The sequence below is a fragment of the Strix aluco genome, chromosome 19 (genome assembly GCF_031877795.1).
Source record: "Strix aluco isolate bStrAlu1 chromosome 19, bStrAlu1.hap1, whole genome shotgun sequence".
In the NCBI taxonomy this organism is placed as follows: domain Eukaryota; kingdom Metazoa; phylum Chordata; class Aves; order Strigiformes; family Strigidae; genus Strix; species Strix aluco.
The window spans coordinates 12640059-12661986 of NC_133949.1; the positions used below are offsets into that span (position 1 = coordinate 12640059).

General features: G+C 48.1%; 1 protein-coding gene across 4 annotated transcripts in view; it reads left to right on the forward strand.

Moving 5' to 3' along the window:
- VPS53 (VPS53 subunit of GARP complex) overlaps positions 1–21928 on the forward strand; it is a 74209-nt gene that overhangs the window by 48191 nt on the left and 4090 nt on the right. The window contains exons 18-23 of one of the 4 annotated variants that reach the window (XR_012625780.1): positions 4396–4544; positions 9819–9888; positions 13600–13737; positions 16965–17069; positions 17431–17993; positions 19441–20398. Coding sequence is in view for 1 of the 4 variants with exons in the window: in XM_074845470.1 (XP_074701571.1) it covers positions 4396–4544; positions 9819–9888; positions 13600–13737; positions 16965–17069; positions 17431–17601 (633 nt within the window). In the remaining 3 variants the exon portion in view is untranslated. Of the gene's footprint in view, positions 1–4395; positions 4545–4629; positions 4736–9818; positions 9889–13599; positions 13738–16964; positions 17070–17430; positions 20399–21928 lie in introns of those variants that run through there. The other 3 variants (XR_012625779.1, XM_074845470.1, XR_012625781.1) reach the window with 3 other exon arrangements.

Here is a 21928-nt window from a genome sequence, read left to right on the forward strand (position 1 = left end):
CAGTTACACTGCTGGCTTTTATACGTTTGAAACGCAGAGCTGTGTTTTCTTGCCAAAGTATTGTAAAAACCCAGACTGCTTTAGACAGAGGTGAAGACAACAAAAGTGGATTGAACTATTTTTTTAATTAGAAATATTAAACATAGAGCTCCATTTTTGTAGGATCAACACACTGTCTTGCTGCCATGAATTTTAATAGCTTTCTGCTTTATGATGTATTCCAGCTGTAACTAGCCCCACCACCCCCAGCTAATATTTGAAGTGGAATGCAGCTGGTAATAGAGCTTGTACATATTCCAAATGAAAAGAGGATTATTTTTTTTTTCCCCCCCAGTAAAATAGCACCATTAGGAAGGGCTCAGCACTTCAGGTGTTGTGTGTGTGCCATGTCAGTGCCTTCGATCTCCTGAACCTACGTAGCGTAGTAGTATTTGAATCACTTAGCTCTGACTGTTTATACCCAAGTAAACCACAACCTTGAGAAAGCAGCAGCTGGTAGGCCATTTATTTTTGTCTTTGGAACACTGGTAAAATGCAACACATGTGATGGGACTGATGATATATAAACAAGTTAAGTGTTATGAAATTAGCTAAATAAATACTTGTCACTTGTGCACACATTCCACTATTTGCATCAGACACAGTCGCTTTTATGTGATTTTTTACTAGACCTGGGTTTGGTGCAAGAGGTTTTTTCCTTCACCCTCCTCCTCCATTTCCTTCAGGGCTGGGTTATTACTCTGACAGTTGAATAAGAAATGCATATAATTATTTAAACACGGAGTTAGTGTTTGGATGTGTAAAATTTCAGTCTTTATTAAAGGAATAGACTGTGTGCCTGATCCATTCCAATTTTCCTGCACTGGGAAAGGCATGTGTGTCTCAAGACCCCTACTCCATTAGGGCTCTTCTTTGTTTAGCTTCTTTTCATTTACTTCACTCTGGTGTCCTCCAAGATTCAACATTCCCAGTCCTTTATTGGAGTCTGACTTCTTTTTTTTTTCCTTGCAAAAATGTTCGGTAAATATAGAGGTAAATTAAGAAATACTTAAACCTCTAAATCCACTTTGGCTGCTGGCCACTTTGAGAGATTTAACACAGAAAATGGCATCGTGAATATTGCTTTCAGCTGGGAATGGGGCTCAGTTTCACTGATTCTTTACCTTGTGTGTTCTGGAAAAAATGGTAAATGACGAGAAGGCCCCATATTACAAAATTTGTAGGTGCTAATCTTTACTCAAACTTTACAGCAGGTGTAGAATGATTAAACACGGCTGTAGGATGGGGAGCTGGGATGTGGGGTGGGAGAGGAATTTGCCCTAAACCCCTGTTGTCATATTCTGGATAACAAAGTGCTGTGAATGTGTTGTACTGATCTGTAGCAGGTGCTTAAATTGCCTGGGGTGCTTTTTTTTTTAATTGTTGGGTTGAGGGAACCGCTAATCTGCATGGGATATTTTTGCCCCAATTAAGTTTATGGATTGCACTGGATAAGGTTTGATTTACTTGCGAATTAAACATCGATTTATATGTAAAACTGTGCTTGTAAGTGGGGCTGGGGGACATTTTAGTGACTCATGTTGATCACTTGCTGGTTTTTTATATTTTGCTAAAACCTTTTGGCACAGCTGCAATTTCCTACTTCCTTACAATTGAGTGGACAACAGCAAGCCCTTAAACACAGAGCTCAAATAATCTCTCCAATACATACAAGGAAAACCCCAAAAGCAGAGCAATCAGAGCTGCCAGCTGCTAATTAGAAGTCAGCATGAGTGCATTTTAGCTCTCAGACAAGGTGCAGCGTGCAACAGTGCAACCCAAAACTCGTGTCAGAAAACAAGGGAGGCAGTTTCAAAGGCAGCAATATCTGCTGCCTGCAACACCCACTGGCTTTCCTCTCCCCTCCCACCTCTTCCTGCATGAGCAACATGAGGTCAGGGGGGAAGGTGCTGGCCTGGTGCTTACGGATGCTCCCCGTGCCCCGTACGGAGCCTGTAACGATAAGCTGGCAGTGGGGTGCTACTGAGCACGGGGAGCCGTGGAGGCTGATTTGTCCTCCATTAAATCATGAAACAACCCCTTTGGTAGAGACCCATGTCCGTGCTGAACGTGGAGGAGGGACCTGGTGGTTCCTGGTTTGGCCTTGCCACCCCACTTGCAGCTCTCTGGGGACACAGGGACATGTGGGGACATGGACACCGCCAGCCAGGCAGAGCCAGGAGCGCTCTGGAGCCTCCACTATGCCCAGAAGGTAGTGCAGCTCTTAGCCACACCACCCCAGTTTTGCTCAGGGTTTCTCTCTTCTCCTCCCCTTTTTAAGAAAGCGCCCTAAAATCTCGAGGGTCCTTGTGGGTTTTGTTGTGAAAACCAGCTCTGAAGGTAGCACTGAGTCTTCAAACCCCGGCCCTGCCCTTGCGGGCAGCCGCGTGGCCCCGTGTCCTGGCGTGCAGGTGCCTTTCGGCTGCTGCCGGGCCGCCCCCCGCGCTGGGCTTCTCCCTTTGGCCGGTGAGTGCGAGGCCTTGCTGCTGCTGTTCTTCAGGCTCATTTTCAGCTTGTGTATGTAAACTATGTGGATATCCCAAGAAAAACATAGGACAAGGGAAAAAGAGGAATAAATTTAAAATGACAAGAACAAAGCTTTACCAGAAGAGTTGGGCTCATATTTCTTTTGATGACTTTTCAGTATGTCTACTGTGTCTTTCACTGCAGCTACTGTTTTTTTTTTTTCGGGTGAAACACACCCACACACACACACAAAGGGCTATTTTTACTGTTCGTGCTTTAAAGGTTTGGTTGTAAAGCACTGCTTTTGGAATGAAGACCAACCAAATGAAAAAGCTACTGTTTTATTGTTGTTGCAATAATTCAACTCAGCAGTCCCGTCCCACTTTCTGGCCGTTCCCACTACGTGGGGATAGTCCGTTGGTTGAGGATCGCTGTCTGTCAAGAAGGACCAGCGCTGGGAATGTGTGAGTCCATCAGGGAGACAGGCACAAAGTATTTTCTTCCGGTATGACAAGTACCGTGAGGAGCAGAAAAGCAGTTCTCTCTTGAGGAACCTTCCAAATGGAAGTAAGATGGAATGGAAAACCTGTAGAGCAGGTGATGAGAGAGATATTCCTTCTAGCTACCCCAGTGATGTGAGAGGTTGGGGTTTGGTTGGTTGGTTTAAATAAAGACAGTTTTGGTAGGATACATGTAGACTCTCTCAGACACTGCGGTTTTGCAAAGAATTTGGCTTCTCTTGCCCATTAAGTCACTTAGGCTGCATGTTGTTTGGATGGAACTGAATCAGCTGGGTTGCAGTGGACAAAGTAGCAGTAATTAAATTAAAACCAGGAATAAAAAACTTTACATGCAAAATCTAGATCTTGAGAAAACAAGTTTGAGGACAAACACCCCCTCAAAAGAAAAAACTTGTCTTCTGCACGTGCCCAGTTTTCTACCCTCATTTCACAGCTGGTTTCCTCCTGTTTCATCTCCAGCGTGAGGAACAGTATCTCCAAACAGTCAGTTGGAGCACATGGCAGAGTGCGTAGTCTCTGAACATTAGCAGAGCTAAGAGTGCTTTTCTGGATGCTTGTGTTCCTCAGTGAGACTTTGTTATACACAGGGACACTTGGCCAGGCCTTACCCAATTACCTCTTTGTTTTTCACATGACTTACACTGTGTACTCCCTCTGTACTGCAAATAAGGCTCAGAGAAAGTCAAGGGAATTGCCCATCTGGCTCACCGGGGCTATTCTGTTGCATTTCTGCTGACGTTAAGTGAAAACAAAATGGGAGGTTGAGTAACTCTTCTTGTTTTGTATTTTTGACGTGTATTTGGGATGAGCTGAAGTTGGCATCCTAGCTTATACACCAGAATTGTTTTCAGTGTGAGCTACACTGGTGTAGAGTGCTTTGGACTTTAAGACTATTTCTACCTCTTCCATCTATCTGTCATCAGTCTCACCAGTATTAAAGTCTTGGCTGCCATACAGGAATCCAGACTTTGCAAGCTTGCAGATATTTTCTCAAATGCCTGTAATCAGGATTTATATGGGCACTTCATCCCAGCAAACTGGAAACTGTTAAATATTAAGGCAGTCTGGCATGCTCCAAAAGCTTTTTTGAATCCTAGTGGTCCTCATCTGTGTAGGTTACTGGTCACAATCACTCTCTGCTCTGGTGCAAAAAGGGCCGTTCTGGGTTTTCTTTGTATCTTCTTGTGGAAGAGCTTTGCTCAATCAGTGTAGTGACGAAGAACTTGACCTTGGTGGTGAATTGCAGAGGCAGTCTCTTGATGATTCCTTAGAGATCTTTTGGCAGGAAGTTTGCGCAGTTTTCCTTACCTATTGCTTGAATCTTAATGAATTAAACAGTCTTTTTGGTTGTTTTTTCCCCTTTGTGCAGATGCAGTGGCAGAACGTGGAACACGTCGGTGACCAGAGTCCTTATGTCACCTCAGTGATTCTCCACATTAAGCAGAACGTCCCTATCATCCGTGACAATCTGGCCTCCACGAGAAAGTATTTCACTCAGTTCTGTATAAAATTTGCAAAGTAAGTTACCGACGTGGCACAGAGTTTGCCGAGGTCTCTGGTTCCCACTAGCCTGTTTGTACATGATAAACTATTTGCTTTCTAGCGTGCAGCATCAGTGGCTGTTAGTGTCTGGGTGAAGACCCTCTCCATCCAAGGAGACCACAGAGGGAGGTGGAGTAGAACAGCAAATACCAGCAGCTGCTGGAAAGGTTAAAAGATACTTCAATTTCTTGTCAAGTTTTCTGCTGAGGCAAATTTTCTCAGATGTTTGTATTGATTGGTTCCTCCTCACGTGCCTAAACCACCCCATAAAATACTGTGATGATCCCTGTCTACTGTTAGCCAAGTACAGAAGGTTTTGGGTTGGATATCTTTAAAAAGTTTTGAATGTAGGCACGAGTCTTGCTATGGGGACTTACTTTTCTTCCAGTGATAAGAGGCTGCGGTGCTTGCAGGTACTGAGAAATTTGGTGTATCATCTGCCTCAAAATAACTTTTATAATAGCTATAGCACTGTAAGGAGGGCATGTGTGATGACTATATTCTACCTTTACAGTCTAAAAGCTGCTTTTCTGTGTAAAAACAATTCATTCAGGAGGAGAAGTATACATCCAGATTTTGGAGGATATTATGAGTGTCTTCCTGGCAGATCACTTAAAGTTGAGCAGCATGGAAGAACTGGAAGATGAGACAGAAATGCCCCTTGCCTCTGGGTTCAGGGTTGAGGGTGCAGCTCTCCAGCATCTCTTGGACATCCAAACTTTGAAGCTGTGTGTCCAAAACAAAAATTCAGTTCTTTGGGAAGATACTTTGAACTCTTCCCTGCTTGCCTGTGGCCAGCTGAGCTTTACATGCCAGTGCCCCAAGAAAAACCCTCAGGAGGACTCTGCCAATTGTAGCTTCTGCTTTTGGTGTTGCATGTGACTATGCTGGTAGACTTGGGAGCGGGACCATGCGTATCATGTGTCGCACTAAAATACCTTAACGTTTCATTCATCTGTAATAAGCTAATCATCCTGAAATAAACTATATGGCCCGGCAGTTACTGTGTGGGTTTGAGACTGGAGCTTCAGCTCCTGCTTCAGCAGGGAAGGATGCAGCAGCCTCCCCTGAGAACTGTTAGCCTTCGCAGCCGGGAGGCTGGCCTGAGAGTTTCGTTCCCCCTTTCTATCTCAGGGTACTCATTAGTTTGCATTAAGGAGCAGTTACTGATAAATCATATTATGACGTTGCCCATAATCACTGTTTGAAATGCTGTCTCAGTGAAAATTTATTGCACTTAAGCTTTCTATGTGGTTACGCTTGAATTTTATAATCGCTAACATGGTGATAAATAAAAAACCCCATTTACTCAGCTGTTCACAGCACACTCTTAATACCTCAGCTTATTTGCCTCCCTTTTAACTTTATTGCTAAGCACATACCAAGTAAACTCCGGATAAAGTACCCAGCTCTCACATTTGAGAGAAGTTCACATCTAAGCTGGGTGCCTTCATCACAGCTTGTCCCACAGAAGAGCGGAGAAACTGCAAAACTACCACTCCACTTCAAAACCTTTTTAAAGACAACTACAGCTCTGATCTACAGCACATTAAAACTAAGAGACAGTCCTGAATTCACTGTTCCATGGATCAGGTGTAGAAGTGAAAATGTGGTTCCTGAAGATTGTTTTTGCTGGATCATATTTAGAGTCCTTCTGTACAACTCGGTTTTAAGGAGAACTAGCCCAGTGGTAAGGGTGCACTGATCTTAAAATGCTTATGACACTTTAATGTGTACAAACATTTGTATTTTTGAAGCTCTGAATTCTTACGGAATATGCTGGCCTGCCCGATATAAATACCTGGCCTTTTGTGTGCTCCACAACGCTGAAAATCCTTTTAACAGGCATTGTGCTTCTCCGTATGGTAATGCCTGTATCTTTTTGAACTGCCAGCCACTTCTCAGCTCTAATGGATTGTATAAAGCGCTCGTGTTGAGTTACAGGACCACAGGGGAGAAGGCATCTAAAGTCACTAAATTTAAAACTGAGGGATCTGAGCCAAGTCTGGAAGAAGAAAAATGGCCATCAGAAATTGCATCAATTCTCTAACCTAATTTGTCATTTTTGCTTTGTTTTGACCAATATGCAACCCTCACTCCCTTGAAATGGTGAGAAGCTTTCCAGGAGGCACTCGCAGGCAGGGTGAGGGGCTCTGTTCTCCCTGCACCTTGGTCTGTATCCTTTGAAATCAAAAACCACAGTGGTGAAGCCGTGGCTGCTAGGCCGAGATGTGTTTGGGAAGTCTGTGACCTGACCTCAATGAGGAAGAGATTAGAACCGAGAGACAGGAAAAACAAACAGCTCTCCCCCTCACCAGAAAAGTGGCTCGTCCGTCATGAACAGCCAGGCGTGGTGGGTAACTGCAGCAGGCATCCTCCCAGTTGCTCTGGCCTTTGCATCGTGCTTTTAGTGGGAGCTGTTAGGTGGAAGAAGATCGTGATGAGGAGGCTTCTGGAGGTTTCAAAGCAGTGGGCTGAGCTAAGCCTGGGCGAGCCTGCAAGGGCTGGTCACCACCTCAGAGGGTGGTGTAAAGCAAAACCCTTCTCAGCTGTGGTGACTCAGTGACACCAGGATGCTTTGGATGATGTCCTGCAGTAGCTCATCTCCCATCAGACAGACAGACTGTGGTTACATCTCTGTCTGCCTCGCTTAGCAAGGCATTGTGTTTGATGCATCACCAGTGCAGGGGATTAGGAAAACACTGGCTTTGGCAGAGCCACTCCTCTTGGATGGGAGCCTCTCAGATGCTGTGGTTTCTGTGCTTTAGGTTCCTAATCTGTCTTGCACTGCTTTATTATTATTACACGGGGGACTTGTCTGCTTCTATGGAGGGTTTTCTGGATTCAGTTTTATAGCTGAAACTGTAAATGAATTCTGGCATCCAGTCTAGCTCTGTGGATGTGCAGGGAGTAAAGGCATTTAGAGTACAAAACCTCGTGCAGAGCATTACCATTGAATACGCACGTATTATTCGCATGAGGGTTGCCTGCTGTATGCAAAGGGAGCCAGCACTGAGTCCAGCCTAGGCAAGAGACTCAAGTGAATTTTTCAGTTAACTGCTCTTGATGGTCTCTGCTAGTCCAAAAAAAAAAGAAAAGTACCAGAACAGCCCTTGGATCTTACGGTTTGTCTTGTCTGTCCTGCTGGAATTGAGAAGCTGTTTCCAATAAGGCAGCGTGAAATAACAGGCATGTGGGGATGGAAGGTCGCTTTACCCTTCTGCACTGATTGTGGGTGGCCATCCTAAGGGGCCTGGGAATTGTTTCATGCAAGACAGAATGCTGTCTATGGGAGGCCATGTGGTTATATAGAAGATTAAAAAAAAAAGAGGGGAGGGGGTCCTTTGGCTGCCGATCTGCCACCTTGCAGAAGGAAAGGCTCACCCTGTTTCTCATCCACAACATGAGCGTTAGCTCCACGCCTGACCTCACAGAGGTGGGAGAGTTGGACCTACGTGCGAGATCAAAGGTGCAATTAATCTCTCGCACTCTTCCAGTTGTAGAGCGCTGCTGCATCCAGAGCTGCTACCGACGGATCACTTTATAGGATCACCTAAGCTCCAGCTGTACTTGGCATTCTCTAATTGCCCTCTGGGAATTACTTATACACCTGAAAAATGGACTTCTAAAACAGATAAGTTACGTCTCTGCTGTAATGCTTTTGTGCAGGAGGAGACAGGGCTTGTTTTCCTCCTCTTATTTGTATTTTGTTGCCAAGGTTGTTTCTCTGGTGGCCAAATTCAAAGCTGTTTGGGGCAGCCCAGTAGCTGGTTCTCACTAGTAGTTTGAAATTGTTCTCCTTGACGCCTCTCCAGGAAAAGATGATTCACTGAGAAAGGTCATGGCTGTGTCTGAGGGAAGGGGAAGGGAAGGAGGCTTCGCTTGGAAGGACTCTTTCCTCCAACCATTTCTTTCAATTTGCTCAGCAGCTTGGCATGCTCTGTGCCTGAGTTACGCTTTTGTCATTCTTCCATGAGAAAGGGCAAAAAATAAATGTCCTGGCTTGGAAAACAGGTGGCAGGACAAACAAGATGATGTCCATGCTCCTTGCTTCGTGGGAAGGAAAGAAATAGCTTGACAGATGCAAGGGGGAAACCACGCTGAATTTAGATCATCACCATAAACAGCACCTCATTGAAAAGGACAGAAAACAGACCGGCTTATATGAACGAAGACAGAACCATTAAAATCCAAGACCTGCCACCAGGTCGTGGAGAAGGTCCTGGAAACATGAGCCTTGTAGGCATTCAGCCAAAGAAGGCCGTGTGAAAGAAGCAGAGTACATTAAAATACCAGGCAGCAAAAGGAAGACAAGAGTATGGGTGGTGTAGTCCTGACAGATGGAGTTTGTGTTGCTCATGTTGGCCACTCTCTTCACGTTCGGCTCCTGAGTTTTCCTGGTGCTGTGTGTTGGTAGAGTAGCTGGGGCAGGAGCTTGGCTTGCAGGTGCTCAGCCAGCGCTTCTGCAGGAAGGGAGCATCTGCTTCTCCACCGAAGAATGAAACTGCCACAAAGCCTAAAGTCAAGAAGCAAAAAGCTAAGACCAAAGTTGTCGCTCTGGAGTGCATTGTCCAAGGTGGCGAATATTGGGCTTCTATCTTTGCCAGATTCGCCCTGGTTGAGTGTACATAACTTAGTCGCTTTTCTGAGCCTGAAGTCCACGTTACTAAAATAGGGTAATGGTGTTCTCCTTTTCACAAAACTTTTTCTTGTCTTTGATTGTGTTGGCCAGAAGCTTTCTGGAAGAGTGCCTTTCTGTGTGAATGTCCAGGGCCCAGCAGACCTCCAGCCTTGGCTGGACCTCAAGTTCGGTGTGTAATATGCATGTTATGGAATTACTAGTATGCAGTAAAATGTAGATTCTGGATACAGTCAAGATACTTCCACTCCATGAATACTATACTAATCCTGGCGTGTGGCTGGTTTTATTAGGTACAACAGCTTGTTTGCTTGTTCTTGACCTTGTACTGTAATACTTCATATATAGTTTATAGCAATTTATTTACATGGAGTATGTGTGCAACTTCTCAATTAACTTAGAGATCAGCGTGGATTAAAGCAGTGGAATTGTACCCAGCGTTGGTTTGTTTGTTATTTAGTGTACTTGATGTGGCTGGAGTCAGCTTGAGAACCAGGCACTTACAGTGTCTTTTTGGAAAGCCATCCTGGTTTGTTTTTGCATGCTTTGTTACCATAGAAGACTCCAAATACTGACATATAATTGTGTCATTTTCTATCTCTTCTCTACAGCTCCTTCATTCCCAAGTTCATTAACCATCTCTTCAAGTGCAAACCTATTAGCATGGTGGGCGCAGAACAGGTAAGAAAAAGTAGTTGCATTGGCTGTAATATTTCATCACATATGCATTCCAAGAAGTCGAGGCAGTTTTTCTTAAAAAGGAACAGAGAGCTGAGTTATGTGCCCTAAATTCTGGTACAGCTGAGGCAGCAGGGATACACTCTGGTACAGGGCAGAGTGGAAGCAGGTTTACAGTGATCCTGTTGCAATTAAACCTGTCCTGGGAGAGGAGTCCTAGGCACCTTCCCAAGAGGGTGAGCTCTTTGTCAGTCAAATTAACAGTAGCACAGGAACAACAAACCGCTTAAGGTGTCACAATGAGATTCAGTCTTCAGTGTGCTTGCACAAAGGGAAATTAAGTTGCTCATGGTAGAAACTCTTACAAGAAGCTCCTGTATCCTTCTTAGAAGACTGTTGTTTTTCTGTCCCATCCTTTCCCAAATCTCCCTCTGCTGCTACTGTGCCTTCTCCCAGGGTTAAACTCAAGCTGTTGCTTCTCTGCTCAGAAGAGCTGGGGCATGGTCAACCTGTAGTTGCTGGATGAGATGTGCTTCCACTTTCCTCCCCTTCAAGAAGTGCCAGGGTGGAGGGTGGACCATGAAGAGGGCCTGTGCAGTAATAGCTTTAATCCTTTATTCATACATATGTCTGCTCCTTGAAAGGAATTGATGTAGGGAGCGTTATTTGGAGGGGAAGTGAGACCACAGGAAAACTTTACAAAAAAAAAACCCTGAAAAAACAAAACCGCTGACCCAAAACACCAAGTGTCCAGGCAGTTTCTCAGCTCACGTAGTTTAAGCAACCAAGGCTATTTTTTTTTTTTTTTTAAGTGTTGAATATATAGCACCCAGAGTGCTTGGTCTCCCATGACAGCGTGTATGCTGAGCGCAGGTTGGTTCCTACGCGTTCCCCGTGACGGCAGGGCTCTGCCATGTGCCTGTGATGATGGCATGAGCCATGCGGGAAGGATGGGGTTGTGGAGACGTAGGGCAGTGTTTTCTCTATTCTGTCCCCAAAAATTGCTAAATGGAGGCCCCGGGTTTGGTGAGAGTTTTGAATCTCGCTAGGCAAGTGATGCTGCAGAGCCTGAAGACAGGACAGATTCTTTCCTGCATAAATGCCTTCCAGGCCTCGCTTCGCAGGCGTTGCAAACACACGTCAAGACACCGGTGCCTGGTGGGGAGGAGCCGTCCCCACCTCTGCGACTCAGTAGCTGAGACCCAGGGAAGTGACAACCCAGCATCTGGGGCTCAGGACCCCCCAGCTTTCTCCCAGTAATCTGCCTCCCTGTTGCACTTTGAGAGCTGTAGATAGACAAGACAGTGAGACACAATCTCAGGGAAGGAAGGATGCTGAATTATTGCCACTTGAATTAATGCTGCCCCTTGACAGGAGCCCCTGCCCCGAGTTGCCTGTGGGTGGGTATTTATTGCCTGTGGGCAGCTCAGGGTATTTATTGCCTTGAGACCATGGGTGCAGCTGCAGGGCTGTGACCCTCCATCTCCCACCCCTGCCTTGGGCTGGGACCCTGCTACTCTGTGAGGACGAGGTTTGGATGAAGCAAGCTTTCAGCTGTCCCCTTCACATACAGCTGCTTCCCTGTGGGCTAATTAAAAAAAAAAAAAAAAAAATCAGAATCATGCCTAATGGGACTGCTGTGAACTTCAAATTGGTGCCTTGAAAACTGCTTGGGTTTTAAGCATCAAAGATGGGTTCTGAGCAGTGTGTGTCTGCAAAATGAAACAGGAGCTTTACATCAAAACCTTCCTCTTTCTTAATGAAAAGCAAACGAGTGAAGCGTGGGTCCTGCTCGTCTTGTGCGATGAGCAATAACCTGAGAGTGATTAAATGAAGTCTTCTTTTAAATAAGCGTCTAAAGTGATTAGCCCATTGCCAGCAGTGAGCTTGTGTCTAATGTTAAAAGGTTTTAATATTACTGTATTGGAATAACAGGCCCAATTTGCTTCTTTAAAGCAGACTGGGAAGGTTTTTGTTAGCCTGATTCACAGTGATAGATCTCATTATAAGTGGGACATACCTTCCTGGGGTTAGATGTACAGAGGCCTGCAGAAGCTGATCTCCTCTCTCTCTGCAGCATGTAGGTCCTCGGTTGCCTTAGCATCTTTTGAACGCCTCTCTGGTCACCCACCAGCACCTTTCCATACCAGTTTTTCTGCCCTGGTGCAAATGTTGCTGTGGAATATGCTTTCCCGGCCTTCCCGGTCCGAAACACAGCTTTTCCTGCTGTTTGCTAATAATCATGTTTGAAATCTGGACACTAGGGTGGCATTTACAGAGGTGTTCAGTGGAGTTTCACTTTCTGTGTTTGTGTCTCTGACTTAACAACAATTTTCTGTCTCTGCAAGCTTTGGCAGTGAGTTAGCAATGTCAGGGACCTCGAACGGGTAACGGGGAAATAGGGTGAGGGGATAGAGCCTGCGAGTGCTGCGTCTGTGGGAAAGGCTGCAGAGTGCACAAAACATGAGTGAATTTACATGGGAACCATGGAAAAATCTTCCATCTATGGGATCCAGCAGGAATCCAGCTATGAGCCTGAGCTGACACCAGGCTCCGGGGTGCACAGAGCTGCCCGTTTGTGCTGTGGTTTCCTGGCTTCCCAGGAGGAGATTGATGGCATCAGTTCATCTCATGCAAACCCTGAAACAGGCAGCACACAGCAACGATACGCTGCCGCAGATAACAGGGTCCAGATTTGAGCTGGTGTGACCCATGGCCTCCTCCTCAGCTCAGTCCTTTGTATTTGAACTGAATTCCCACGTGTGCTGGAAGCCGTACCATAAATGTTCATTTGGTCACGGTGACTGGGGGGGTTCTGCAGTGCCCATAACGTGTGTCGCTCCAGAACAGGCTTCCACCTGCTCCTGAGAGCCCTTCAGCAGGAAATACACTGGTGTGCCGACAGCCCAGTGGGCTTTCACACTTGCTGCTGTGAAAATAAATTGTGCTCATCTTCATCTAGCTTGATTTCAGATTTCTGTCCTTCACCGGTCTTGTCTCACCTCTTTAAACGTACCTCGTGCAATCAGAAGAGTGCAGTATTTGGGGCAATTTTGCTCTAAGAAACTCTAAGCCCTGCAGCATTTTGTCATCAGACAGTGCTTGTCTGATGGGCTGAATTTTGTGGCTGCTGCTTATTTAGTCGCTGGTCTAGTAGAAAACAACATACAGACTGTGAGTTTCAGTGTACCAGTGAGCACAGGATATTGAGCAGTTCTCAGTGTAGCTGTATTGCGTTGCGGTTTTCTTTTTAAAGAGAAAAAAAGAATCAAGTGGTTGAGTAAATGCAGAAAACCTGACGTAATGGGTGGTTGGGTGCAGGAGGAAGCATGGTGTTAATTCATTTGACCTCAGTATCCAAATAATGATACAGCTACAGGTAATTGAGATTGTTTCACTGTATCCTGTCAAGGGGAAGAGGACTGGAAAGGCAAATCCATGCCTTATGTGCCAGATGTTGAGCTGCTATAAGTCATTTCAAGCCAGCAGAGCAGTGCTCTGTTACAGTCAACCAACGGTGCTGATACGTAGCCACGGGTGATTGTATCTCCTTGAAGTGTCGTTACGTTGGTCAGTCCCTCCTGTTCCCGCAGTCCAATTCCCCGGGCTTTTTCCACTGTGGGAAGTGTTAAACTTTTAAGGATGTTGCATTATAGAAGCTAGTGGAGCTTGGTAAAAGGGACCTGAATAACAGGGTGTGATTAATTATTGCAGCTGCTGCTGGATACTCACTCTCTGAAGATGGTTCTCCTGGATCTGCCCTCCATTGGGTCCCAGGTGGTGAGGAAGGCTCCTGCCAGCTACACAAAGATAGTGGTGAAAGGCATGACTCGGGCTGAAATGATCCTGAAGGTAACTCAAGACTTTTGATAACCTGCCAGCCAGACTGCTGGACTGGGAATCAGAGCGAGCAAATTCCAGGGGGCCCTTCCTTTGAACACAGCAATCTGCTATTGCACATGAACGTATGCGAGCCTCTCCGGGTGTGCTGCCAGCTGTTCTACAGAACTGGCTTATTTGCCTTGGTTTTGCCCCCACTCTCTTTTAACATTGCATTTGAGTTTTCATCCTCATTTTTCAAGGTAACCGAGGGCTCAAGTTTTGCTTACTAGGAGAGCTGGGGCACCGGATTCCCTCAGGAGCTTGTGAAAATCAGAGCTAGCATCCGTAAGTGTCTGCCGCAGGGCAAACCCTCCAGTTCAGGTTACTCCAGGCCTTTGTGCAGACTCCATCGTGCTGGGGAGCCAAGCCGTGCTTGAGTCACCTGTTTACTGTCTAGTGTAACAGCCAGTGCAAACATGTCTGAGTTACTGTATTCACCAGAGTCCTTTTTCATTTTCCAGACCCGGTGCCTGGAAAATGACCCAAAAGCAGTGTGTTGTCTTCATAAAAAGTAACAAGCAAAGCCATCTCCCCTTCCCCTCTGTTGCTGGAGTAAGAAGTTAGGTTTGATCCCCAGAGAAGCCATGGAAGCTGTGCAGTCATACCCTCCTGGGCGATGGGATTGTCCCCTGCTCGCCAACAATGCTGTGAGGATGTTCCTGTGAGTGAATTAGTGGGACCTGGGGTCAGGCAGGACAGGCAGCTGCCAGCCAGAGCCTCCTGTGAACCGCAGCCAAGGCGAGGAGGGGATGTGGAGCCTGGGCTCTCCGTGCTTGCCTGCTGCTCAGTGTGGCTTTGCTCCCATGCCCAAGGTAATGTCACGGCTGAGTTTGCATTCTGAATTCAGAATTAGTTCTGCATGTCCATGCTTTTGGAGTAAGATGACTGAGATGTTGGTAGATACATTAAAGCAAGTCTAAATTTTCTTAGAAATGACCTGAAGAAAAATACCCTGGTACTGCTCACAGAGGAGCAGGGAAGATTGGTGCCTGTTGCATACAGAAACAGGTCTTTCCTTGGAGCATATATGTGAATTGGAAAAGTTACGGAGTTAATTTGTCACATTGGGATTGAGATGAAAGCAGAATGGGAGAAGGATGGTTTTTGAGCCCCATGCCCCGGGCAGGGAGCGCAGGCTGCGGAGCACTGCGGGTCTGCAGGCTGTGCAGCAGCAGCACGACTGCTTTTTCAGGCATCCCGTGCCTGCCGTGCTGCTGCATAAAGCCCTTCTGCTGGCCTCAAGCGAGGGCTCCATGTCACTGTAACTAGGAATTAAACAGCGACATGCTTACAGCGTGCAGTGCTCCGCAGAGCTGTTTTATAGTGCCCCTTGTAATCAGCAGGTGGTGGGGCTGAATGGTTGGCTGGGACAGGTTGGTTAATTGTGGTGACTGAATAGATCACCCTGAGTCTAGGTAACCCACACACAGCATTTGGGGCTGGTGTCAGTACCCATCTCTTGGGTTTGGGAGAGAAAAAAAGGCTCTCGGAAGGGCCTGGCACCAGTATCTCTGTAGGAAGGTTTCCTCGCAGGAGCCCAGAGCTGGCTGGTCACCTCCGGCCATTCTGTTTGCCTTGTGGATTGTCTCTTTTTATCAGTGCCCAGACTCTCTCTGCTGTTTCCAAATTGTACATTAAAGAGTCCTTTCCCTAAGAGCTATTTTACCCCATCAGAAGTACAGGCCAATACAGTCCTCGGTGTTTTCAGGGCTCTCCTACCTCATACCGAGATGGTTCAGAAGCGGTGCCTCTGCTGCCTACAACGATCCCACCACACAGTAGCGTGCCTGGGCTTATACCAGTGCAGCTACTCCAGTAGGAATATCATTGTGCCCGTAGATGGCACAAACAAATTAATTCAGCTAAGCCCTACAAAAGTGCAGGTGCAAGCAGGGAGGAGGGTGTCAGGGCACGCACGTCCTGCAGAGCTGTTTCCTTTCTCCTCTGGCTACACTGTCTGAAGTTCCAGCTTTTCATCTTGGCAGAAGATTTTTACAAGGGCTGTAAATTAAGGATTTATAAGTGTATACATGGCTATGATGTTTCATTGGTCTGAAATGCAGGGAAAGAAAGAAATGTCTTGGTGACAGACTGCAGTGTGGGGTGAGCTGGGTCGATGGAAACATATGGAAATGTTTTCAAAGACAGGGAAGAGTCTGGTCCTGTGCTGTTTCTGCCCTGTGTGCAGGCACGCGTTCACACACACACACGTTCACACACACACGTTCACACACACACACACACACACACGTGTTCACACACACACACACACACACACACACGTGTTCACACACACACACACACACTTCCCCAGAAAGATGGGTTCGCTGCCCAGCATTATCAAAAATGTGTTCTCTGTGGAGCTCACTGCTTCTGTAAGGAAAGTATAACAATGAATAATCATCTTTCCAGCTTCAAGGCTATTTTAATTTTTTTTCCTGACCTGACCGTTGCTGGGGCTAAGGGTGTGAGCTCCGGGGCAGACGTCAGCAGGGCTTCACCCACTGCATCCCGCTCTCCCCAGAGGAGCGTACAAGAGGAGCTGCCCCAAAGGACAGAGCAGCTTCCTGTGGCACCACTCACCCATCAGGTTCTGTGTCTGAAGCCGGAGGACTGTGCAGCAGATTGCTCTGACCCACACTGTCCCTGGGACGGAGGGAGCGACTGCAGAGTGTTGTCAGATTCCCCTGTGACACGCTGCCTCCGCCCTGCCTGCAGGCAGCAGGAGCCAGAGGGATGCACAAGCCAAGTGAGGGTCTGGACTGCGTCCAGGCTGCCTGATCTGATCCACTGGGGACTTTCTAAGTGTCCCCACCACCGCCAGCACTGCCTTTCTCCCTGAAGTGACTCCTCATCTAGTCTTCTCCACACAACAAGATAAAATCTTGAGCTTTGACAATGCGCCAGTGCCTGCCACCCCACGGGTGCACAAAGTCCTGAGCTCTTTGAAACATGACACGCAGCCCCTTGGGTCCGAGCACCACTGCTGTGTGGAGAGACCCCGTCCTCCTCCTGCTCCTTATTTTACTTCACTCACCTTTACCTCTCGGTTACTAGCAGCTCGTACAGCATCCTTGTTCCTTAAGCATTTTATTTTAGGAGAAGCCAGTCCTGCTGTCACACGTATGCCTGAGTTGACTGAGCACTGGCTTTGACTCATAGAATTTGTCTGATCTCTTTTTTTCTTTTCCCGGCAGGTGGTTATGGCTCCACACGAGCCCCCAGTTGTGTTTGTCGACAATTACATCAAGCTCCTTGCTGACTGCAGCACTGACACTTTCCAGAAGATACTAGACATGAAGGTTAGAACCTGTCCCACAGAGTTTCTGCTCGTCCGCTAGCACTGCATTGAGATTATTGGTGACTTTTTTTCAGTAGAAATGTAGAAGAGGGGTTTGGGAGTGGGAAGAGCACCCTAAAGCAAGTGTATCCTCTGTACTCTGTAGAGTTGCTACTGAAGAATAGCTTTTTAGTTCACTTCACATGCTCAGAGCTGCTCTGGCTCCTGGGCGTGAGCTCGGTTGTCTCGGGATCATCCAGAGGGTTACACAGAGCTCTTGGTGGGTGAACAAAAGGTTGAGGTTTGAAACGGGTGGTCTCATGCACACCCGCTCCCAGATCAGTGAAGTTTAACCATCTTGCTTTGCTTGTGTGCCCCCGCAGGGCCTGAAGAGGAGTGAGCAGAGCAGCATGCTGGACCTCTTCCGCCAGCGCCTCCCGGCCCCCCCCTCCGGAGCTGAGAACACCGGCTCCCTCTCACTGAGCGCTCCTACGCCTGAGCAGGAGTCCTCTCGGATACGGAAACTGGAGAAACTCATCAAAAAAAGGCTCTAAGTGAGCAGGAGGAAATTCTGTTGCTCAGGACTGCTGCAGTGACTGGGAGCAAAGCTCGTCAGACTTAGATTTACAGTGCGCTGCTGAAAAATCCCTGTCCCGTCACTCCCCTGCCCTGCGATCTCTTGGCCATCGTACATCGTGGTGCTGCATCGTACATTGTGGTGCTGCGTCGTCATTCAGACCGAGGGAGAATCTAAGGTGTTTGCCCTTGGACAGCTTAGCAGGAGTGAAACCCAGGACATTGCTGGGTCCACATGGTGAAGAAAACAGAGGTGCTTGGAAGTCAGCAGCTACAAAAACAATTGAGGTGGATTCAGAGAATATTTGGCTGTGATATTCAGCCTGGCTGAGCTCCTGCTGCAGCACCAAGGATTTTGCCTGAGAGTTCGGTATTACTGCTCACTCCCTGTTGCAGAGCTGTTCCTCTGTTTCATTATTTATTGGAGTGGGGGGGTAGGGGGGGAAACAACCCCAAACCATCACCACCACCAAAAACACCCCAGCCTTTTCACAGCTGGGATCCAGGCATCTGGAGCTCCACTGAATTAATGAGATGCCTGCGAGAGACCCCCAAAGCAGATTTCTCCCCTGCTCCCAGGACTGGCCTGCGTAAACCACCAGTAAAACAGCAAGGCAAATCCTTTTCAAAACAGGAGGGAAGGGCTGAATTCCTCCCTTCTGCACCTTGGCAAACCTCCTGGCAACAAGCCGGCAGCCCCGGTCGCTGTTAGAGCTTAAAGGCCAAACCCTGGACATCTGCAGAGCCCATCTCCAGCTGCTTGTTTTTCCTCTCGCGTGTGCTGGACTGGGCCGCTGTCCCCGATGGGAGTTCCCACACCGCATCTCGCCCTCTCTCCACAAAGGGCCGTTCATGGAGCAAGTGTCAAACAGCACCAGCCCCTCGTTCTCGCGCCAGCCGGCGTGGCCCGAGCAGGGGTGTGCCCCTTTGGCAGGAGAGATGCTGGAAACATTGGCTTTAACAGGGAGCCTGGGCTTCTTCCCGGGACAGGATGCTTGTACCAGCCTCAGACTTTGAGGGCCTTCCTCTCTTCCTCCTCCTCCTCTGACCTTCAGCTGTGCAGAGAGGAGGAGAACCAGAGGTGAAATATTTCAGATAGCCCAGGCCCCCCTTCCTGGGGGACAGCTCCTGCTGGCGTCCAACCACAAAGCCAGCGTGGAGCAGGGTTGGGGTTGGTGGATGTGTGAGCTTCCCTGAGGAGTCGCAGTGCAGGGAGACATCGCCTCGTTGTTAGCAACACTAGATTTCTTCCCAAACTCCTCTGTACCCTTTTTGGGGGACTTTGAAGGCATATGCCCAACCATGAATGATTGAATCCCGTACGGGTTTAGGGGCAGATCAACCAGTCGTGCCTGCTTTATTTTAACTCAAGCTTCACTTGCATGTGCAGGAAAAAGAAGTCCTGTACCAGTTTGGCAGGTGAGGAGCAATCATGCTGTCAGATGCCTTCTTGGGAGGGTCGTGCTCCCCACCACGTCAAGTTTGGGCCTTAGGACTATATTTATAGGGGCTGTGCTCACTAGGGATTGTGGGACTCGCTGCTGCGCATCTGGGCAGGGGGAGGATCAGCCACGCTCCAGCAAAATGAGCTGCACCCACCCAAACCCAGAGCTTCGCTGGGACCAGGGAGGGTGAAATGAGAAATCCTCGAGTGAGGCAGAACCTGGGCTCACGCTGTCTCTGCCTGTTCGTGCTTCACCGCTGTCCCCTCTTGGGTGCAGGCTGGTCCCCTTCCCTTTCCTCAGCCCCGGGGCTGTGGGAGGGCAAATTTGATGCCTGGTTGGTAAAATCCTGTTTTCTCTTTGCACCACCGGCAGGTCAGCCTGCACTTGAACAGGCAGGAGTTGATCACAGGATTCAAGCAGAAAGGATAAGTCTGCAGAGATTAAATCCTCACTGGTCAGGTTTTCTGCCGCTGCTCTGTCCATCCTGCTGCTGCAGCAAGGTGTGCACTAACAGGTACGCTAACACCAACTCCTGAGGATGTATTTTCAGGCTTGGGGGCTGGCTGCGGCGTGCAGAGAGCTGTAGGGGTGATGTCCATTGCAGAGCAGCAGCAGCAACAGCTGTGGGGAGGGACGTTTACTCCAGCGTTACAAATCTTCCCGAGTCCGCTGCTGCTTCATTTATTTCCTCTCCTGAACGGTGGTTGAAAGCACATTGGGATTAAAAACGGCCGTTCCCCAAGGACAGATTATCTCGAGGTGCATGTGCAGGATGGTTCACACGTTATCAAATGCAATAGCTGGGGAGGGGTGAACACGGGTTTGCGGAGATTCATTATTCCCGTGGAGGGATGAATAATTTATAGATTAATTTTTCTTTACTCTATGGATGACTCTAAATTACGAATAACTGAAGGCAATGTTCAAGTTATCATCGTGTGTCTTTCCCCGAAGGCTTCCCCTGTTTCATTCTCCACATTTCATTCTGGAGATAAAAGGAAATAAAAGGAAAAATGAATTTTTAGTTTTGGTTTTTGAAGAATGCTACAGGTCTGGGTGTTCGCAGTTTGTTCCACTTTTAGAGAGCAAGCCCACATTTTTCTACTTTCGGTATAAGGGTTTAGTCTCCTGGCTCTTGGGTATTTATCAGATTTGGCATGTCTGTATGTGTATGTTAGCTGTTTGGGGTTTACATCTCTGGGGAATAAAGGATGATTTTTTTTTTCTTTTCTGTATAAAATGCCACTTTTTATGTTTTTTGGCCGAGGTGTAATTCTGGCTGTGTGTTGGAGTGTGACACTAAAATGAATTAAATCGTTACTGATGTCCATCTACTGGGTGTTTTCCGTACAACTGCCACGCAGCAAACCCCAGGGCTGGGACGGACCTCACCCAAAACACGCCGGACCCAGGGCTCCGTGCTGTCCGTCTCCACTGCTCTGTCCTACAGCTTCTCTCTTTTCTGGCTTTTCCACCTTCAGCTGCTTCAGCAAGTAACTCTCCACAGGCAGCATCTGCATTCGCAGCGGGGCCCCGCACTGTGCCCTTGCACAGAGGTGACCTTGTGCCCCTAAATAATCGGATCATTTCTGATGACTTTAACGGCTGGAGAGAGCCTAATTTTTCCTTTGAAATTAATTAAGAGGTAGTGCCTTTTTTCCACACGATGCGTGACGTTGGAGGAGTTTCTTTCGCTTGGAGAATTAATGACTCATTTGCTTTTCTCCTACCGCTCTGCCGCTCCTGCCCCCTCCGCCCTTGGGCAGGAGCAGCCTGCGCCAGGCGACGCGGGTGTTTATTTCTTTCACCAGATTTACAGCCGTGAGTTTGAGCGTCGGAGTGACGGTGTCCAAGTCTCCACAAGCCTTTTCTTGGCCGCAGCTGGGCGGGTGGCAGACGCGGATGCTGTTCGGCAGCATCAGGCCGCAGCTCTGCTGTGCTTAGGAAAATGAGCTGAAGTGTTTGTCTTTGGGCTGTGTCAGAAAAGGCTTTGGCAGAAGGCGTTCCTCTGCACGCCTGCTCCGCTGGGGCTGATTACACCAGCTAGTGCTACCGTCACACAAAAATTTCTAGGTTAAAGCTTGTGTTCATTCCCTTCTCTCAGCCCGAGCAGCTCCCCCGGTCCTGAGCCGCAGTCTGGGTGGGAGCACGTGGGCTCGAGTACTTGGCTGGGCTCGCCTTTGAGAGCACAGGGATGACTGGGGGTGGTGGTGAGCTGGGGGGGACCCTGCTGGGACTCCGCCTGGGATACGGGGTCACCAGGACCACAGTACACGGGTTTCCCTGTGCTCAGGCCTCTGGGAAGTGGCGGGGCCCTCCCTCTCCCAACACAGGGACCCCACGGGGCTGCCATTGGGATCTGGATCCCATGGGGAGGGGAAAATCAGCCTGTGCCGGTTGCAGCACATGGAGCTTCCTGAAGCCCTGGGAAAACCTCGGCTCGTGGCTCAGCAGTTCACGAAGGGCAGCAGCAGCAGGGCTGTAAAAGCTGATCAAAACTCAGCGACTTCAGCCACGTGCCGCCAGCGTTCGTCCCTGCAGCCGACCCCCTCGGACCGCTCCCAGGGCTCCCGTTGATCCCACCGTAAGGAAGTGTTGCCGTGAGCATGATTCCCGTGCCCGGTGGATTCGTGGTTTCCTCCGTGGGGAGCAGCCTGGCATTTCCCATCGTTTGGAAATCATTTTCTATCGTCACCAAATATCATGGGATCCTTCTGATTTGCTTCCCCCTGACTGCAGCCCGGGCCCCCCCCACCACATCAATGTGCCTATTGTTCAGTTGCTGATTAAGCTGAGCACACCCGGCCCGGTGGAAAGTCCTTTACGGAGGAGGATCTTGATAAGATACTCCTATCTGCTC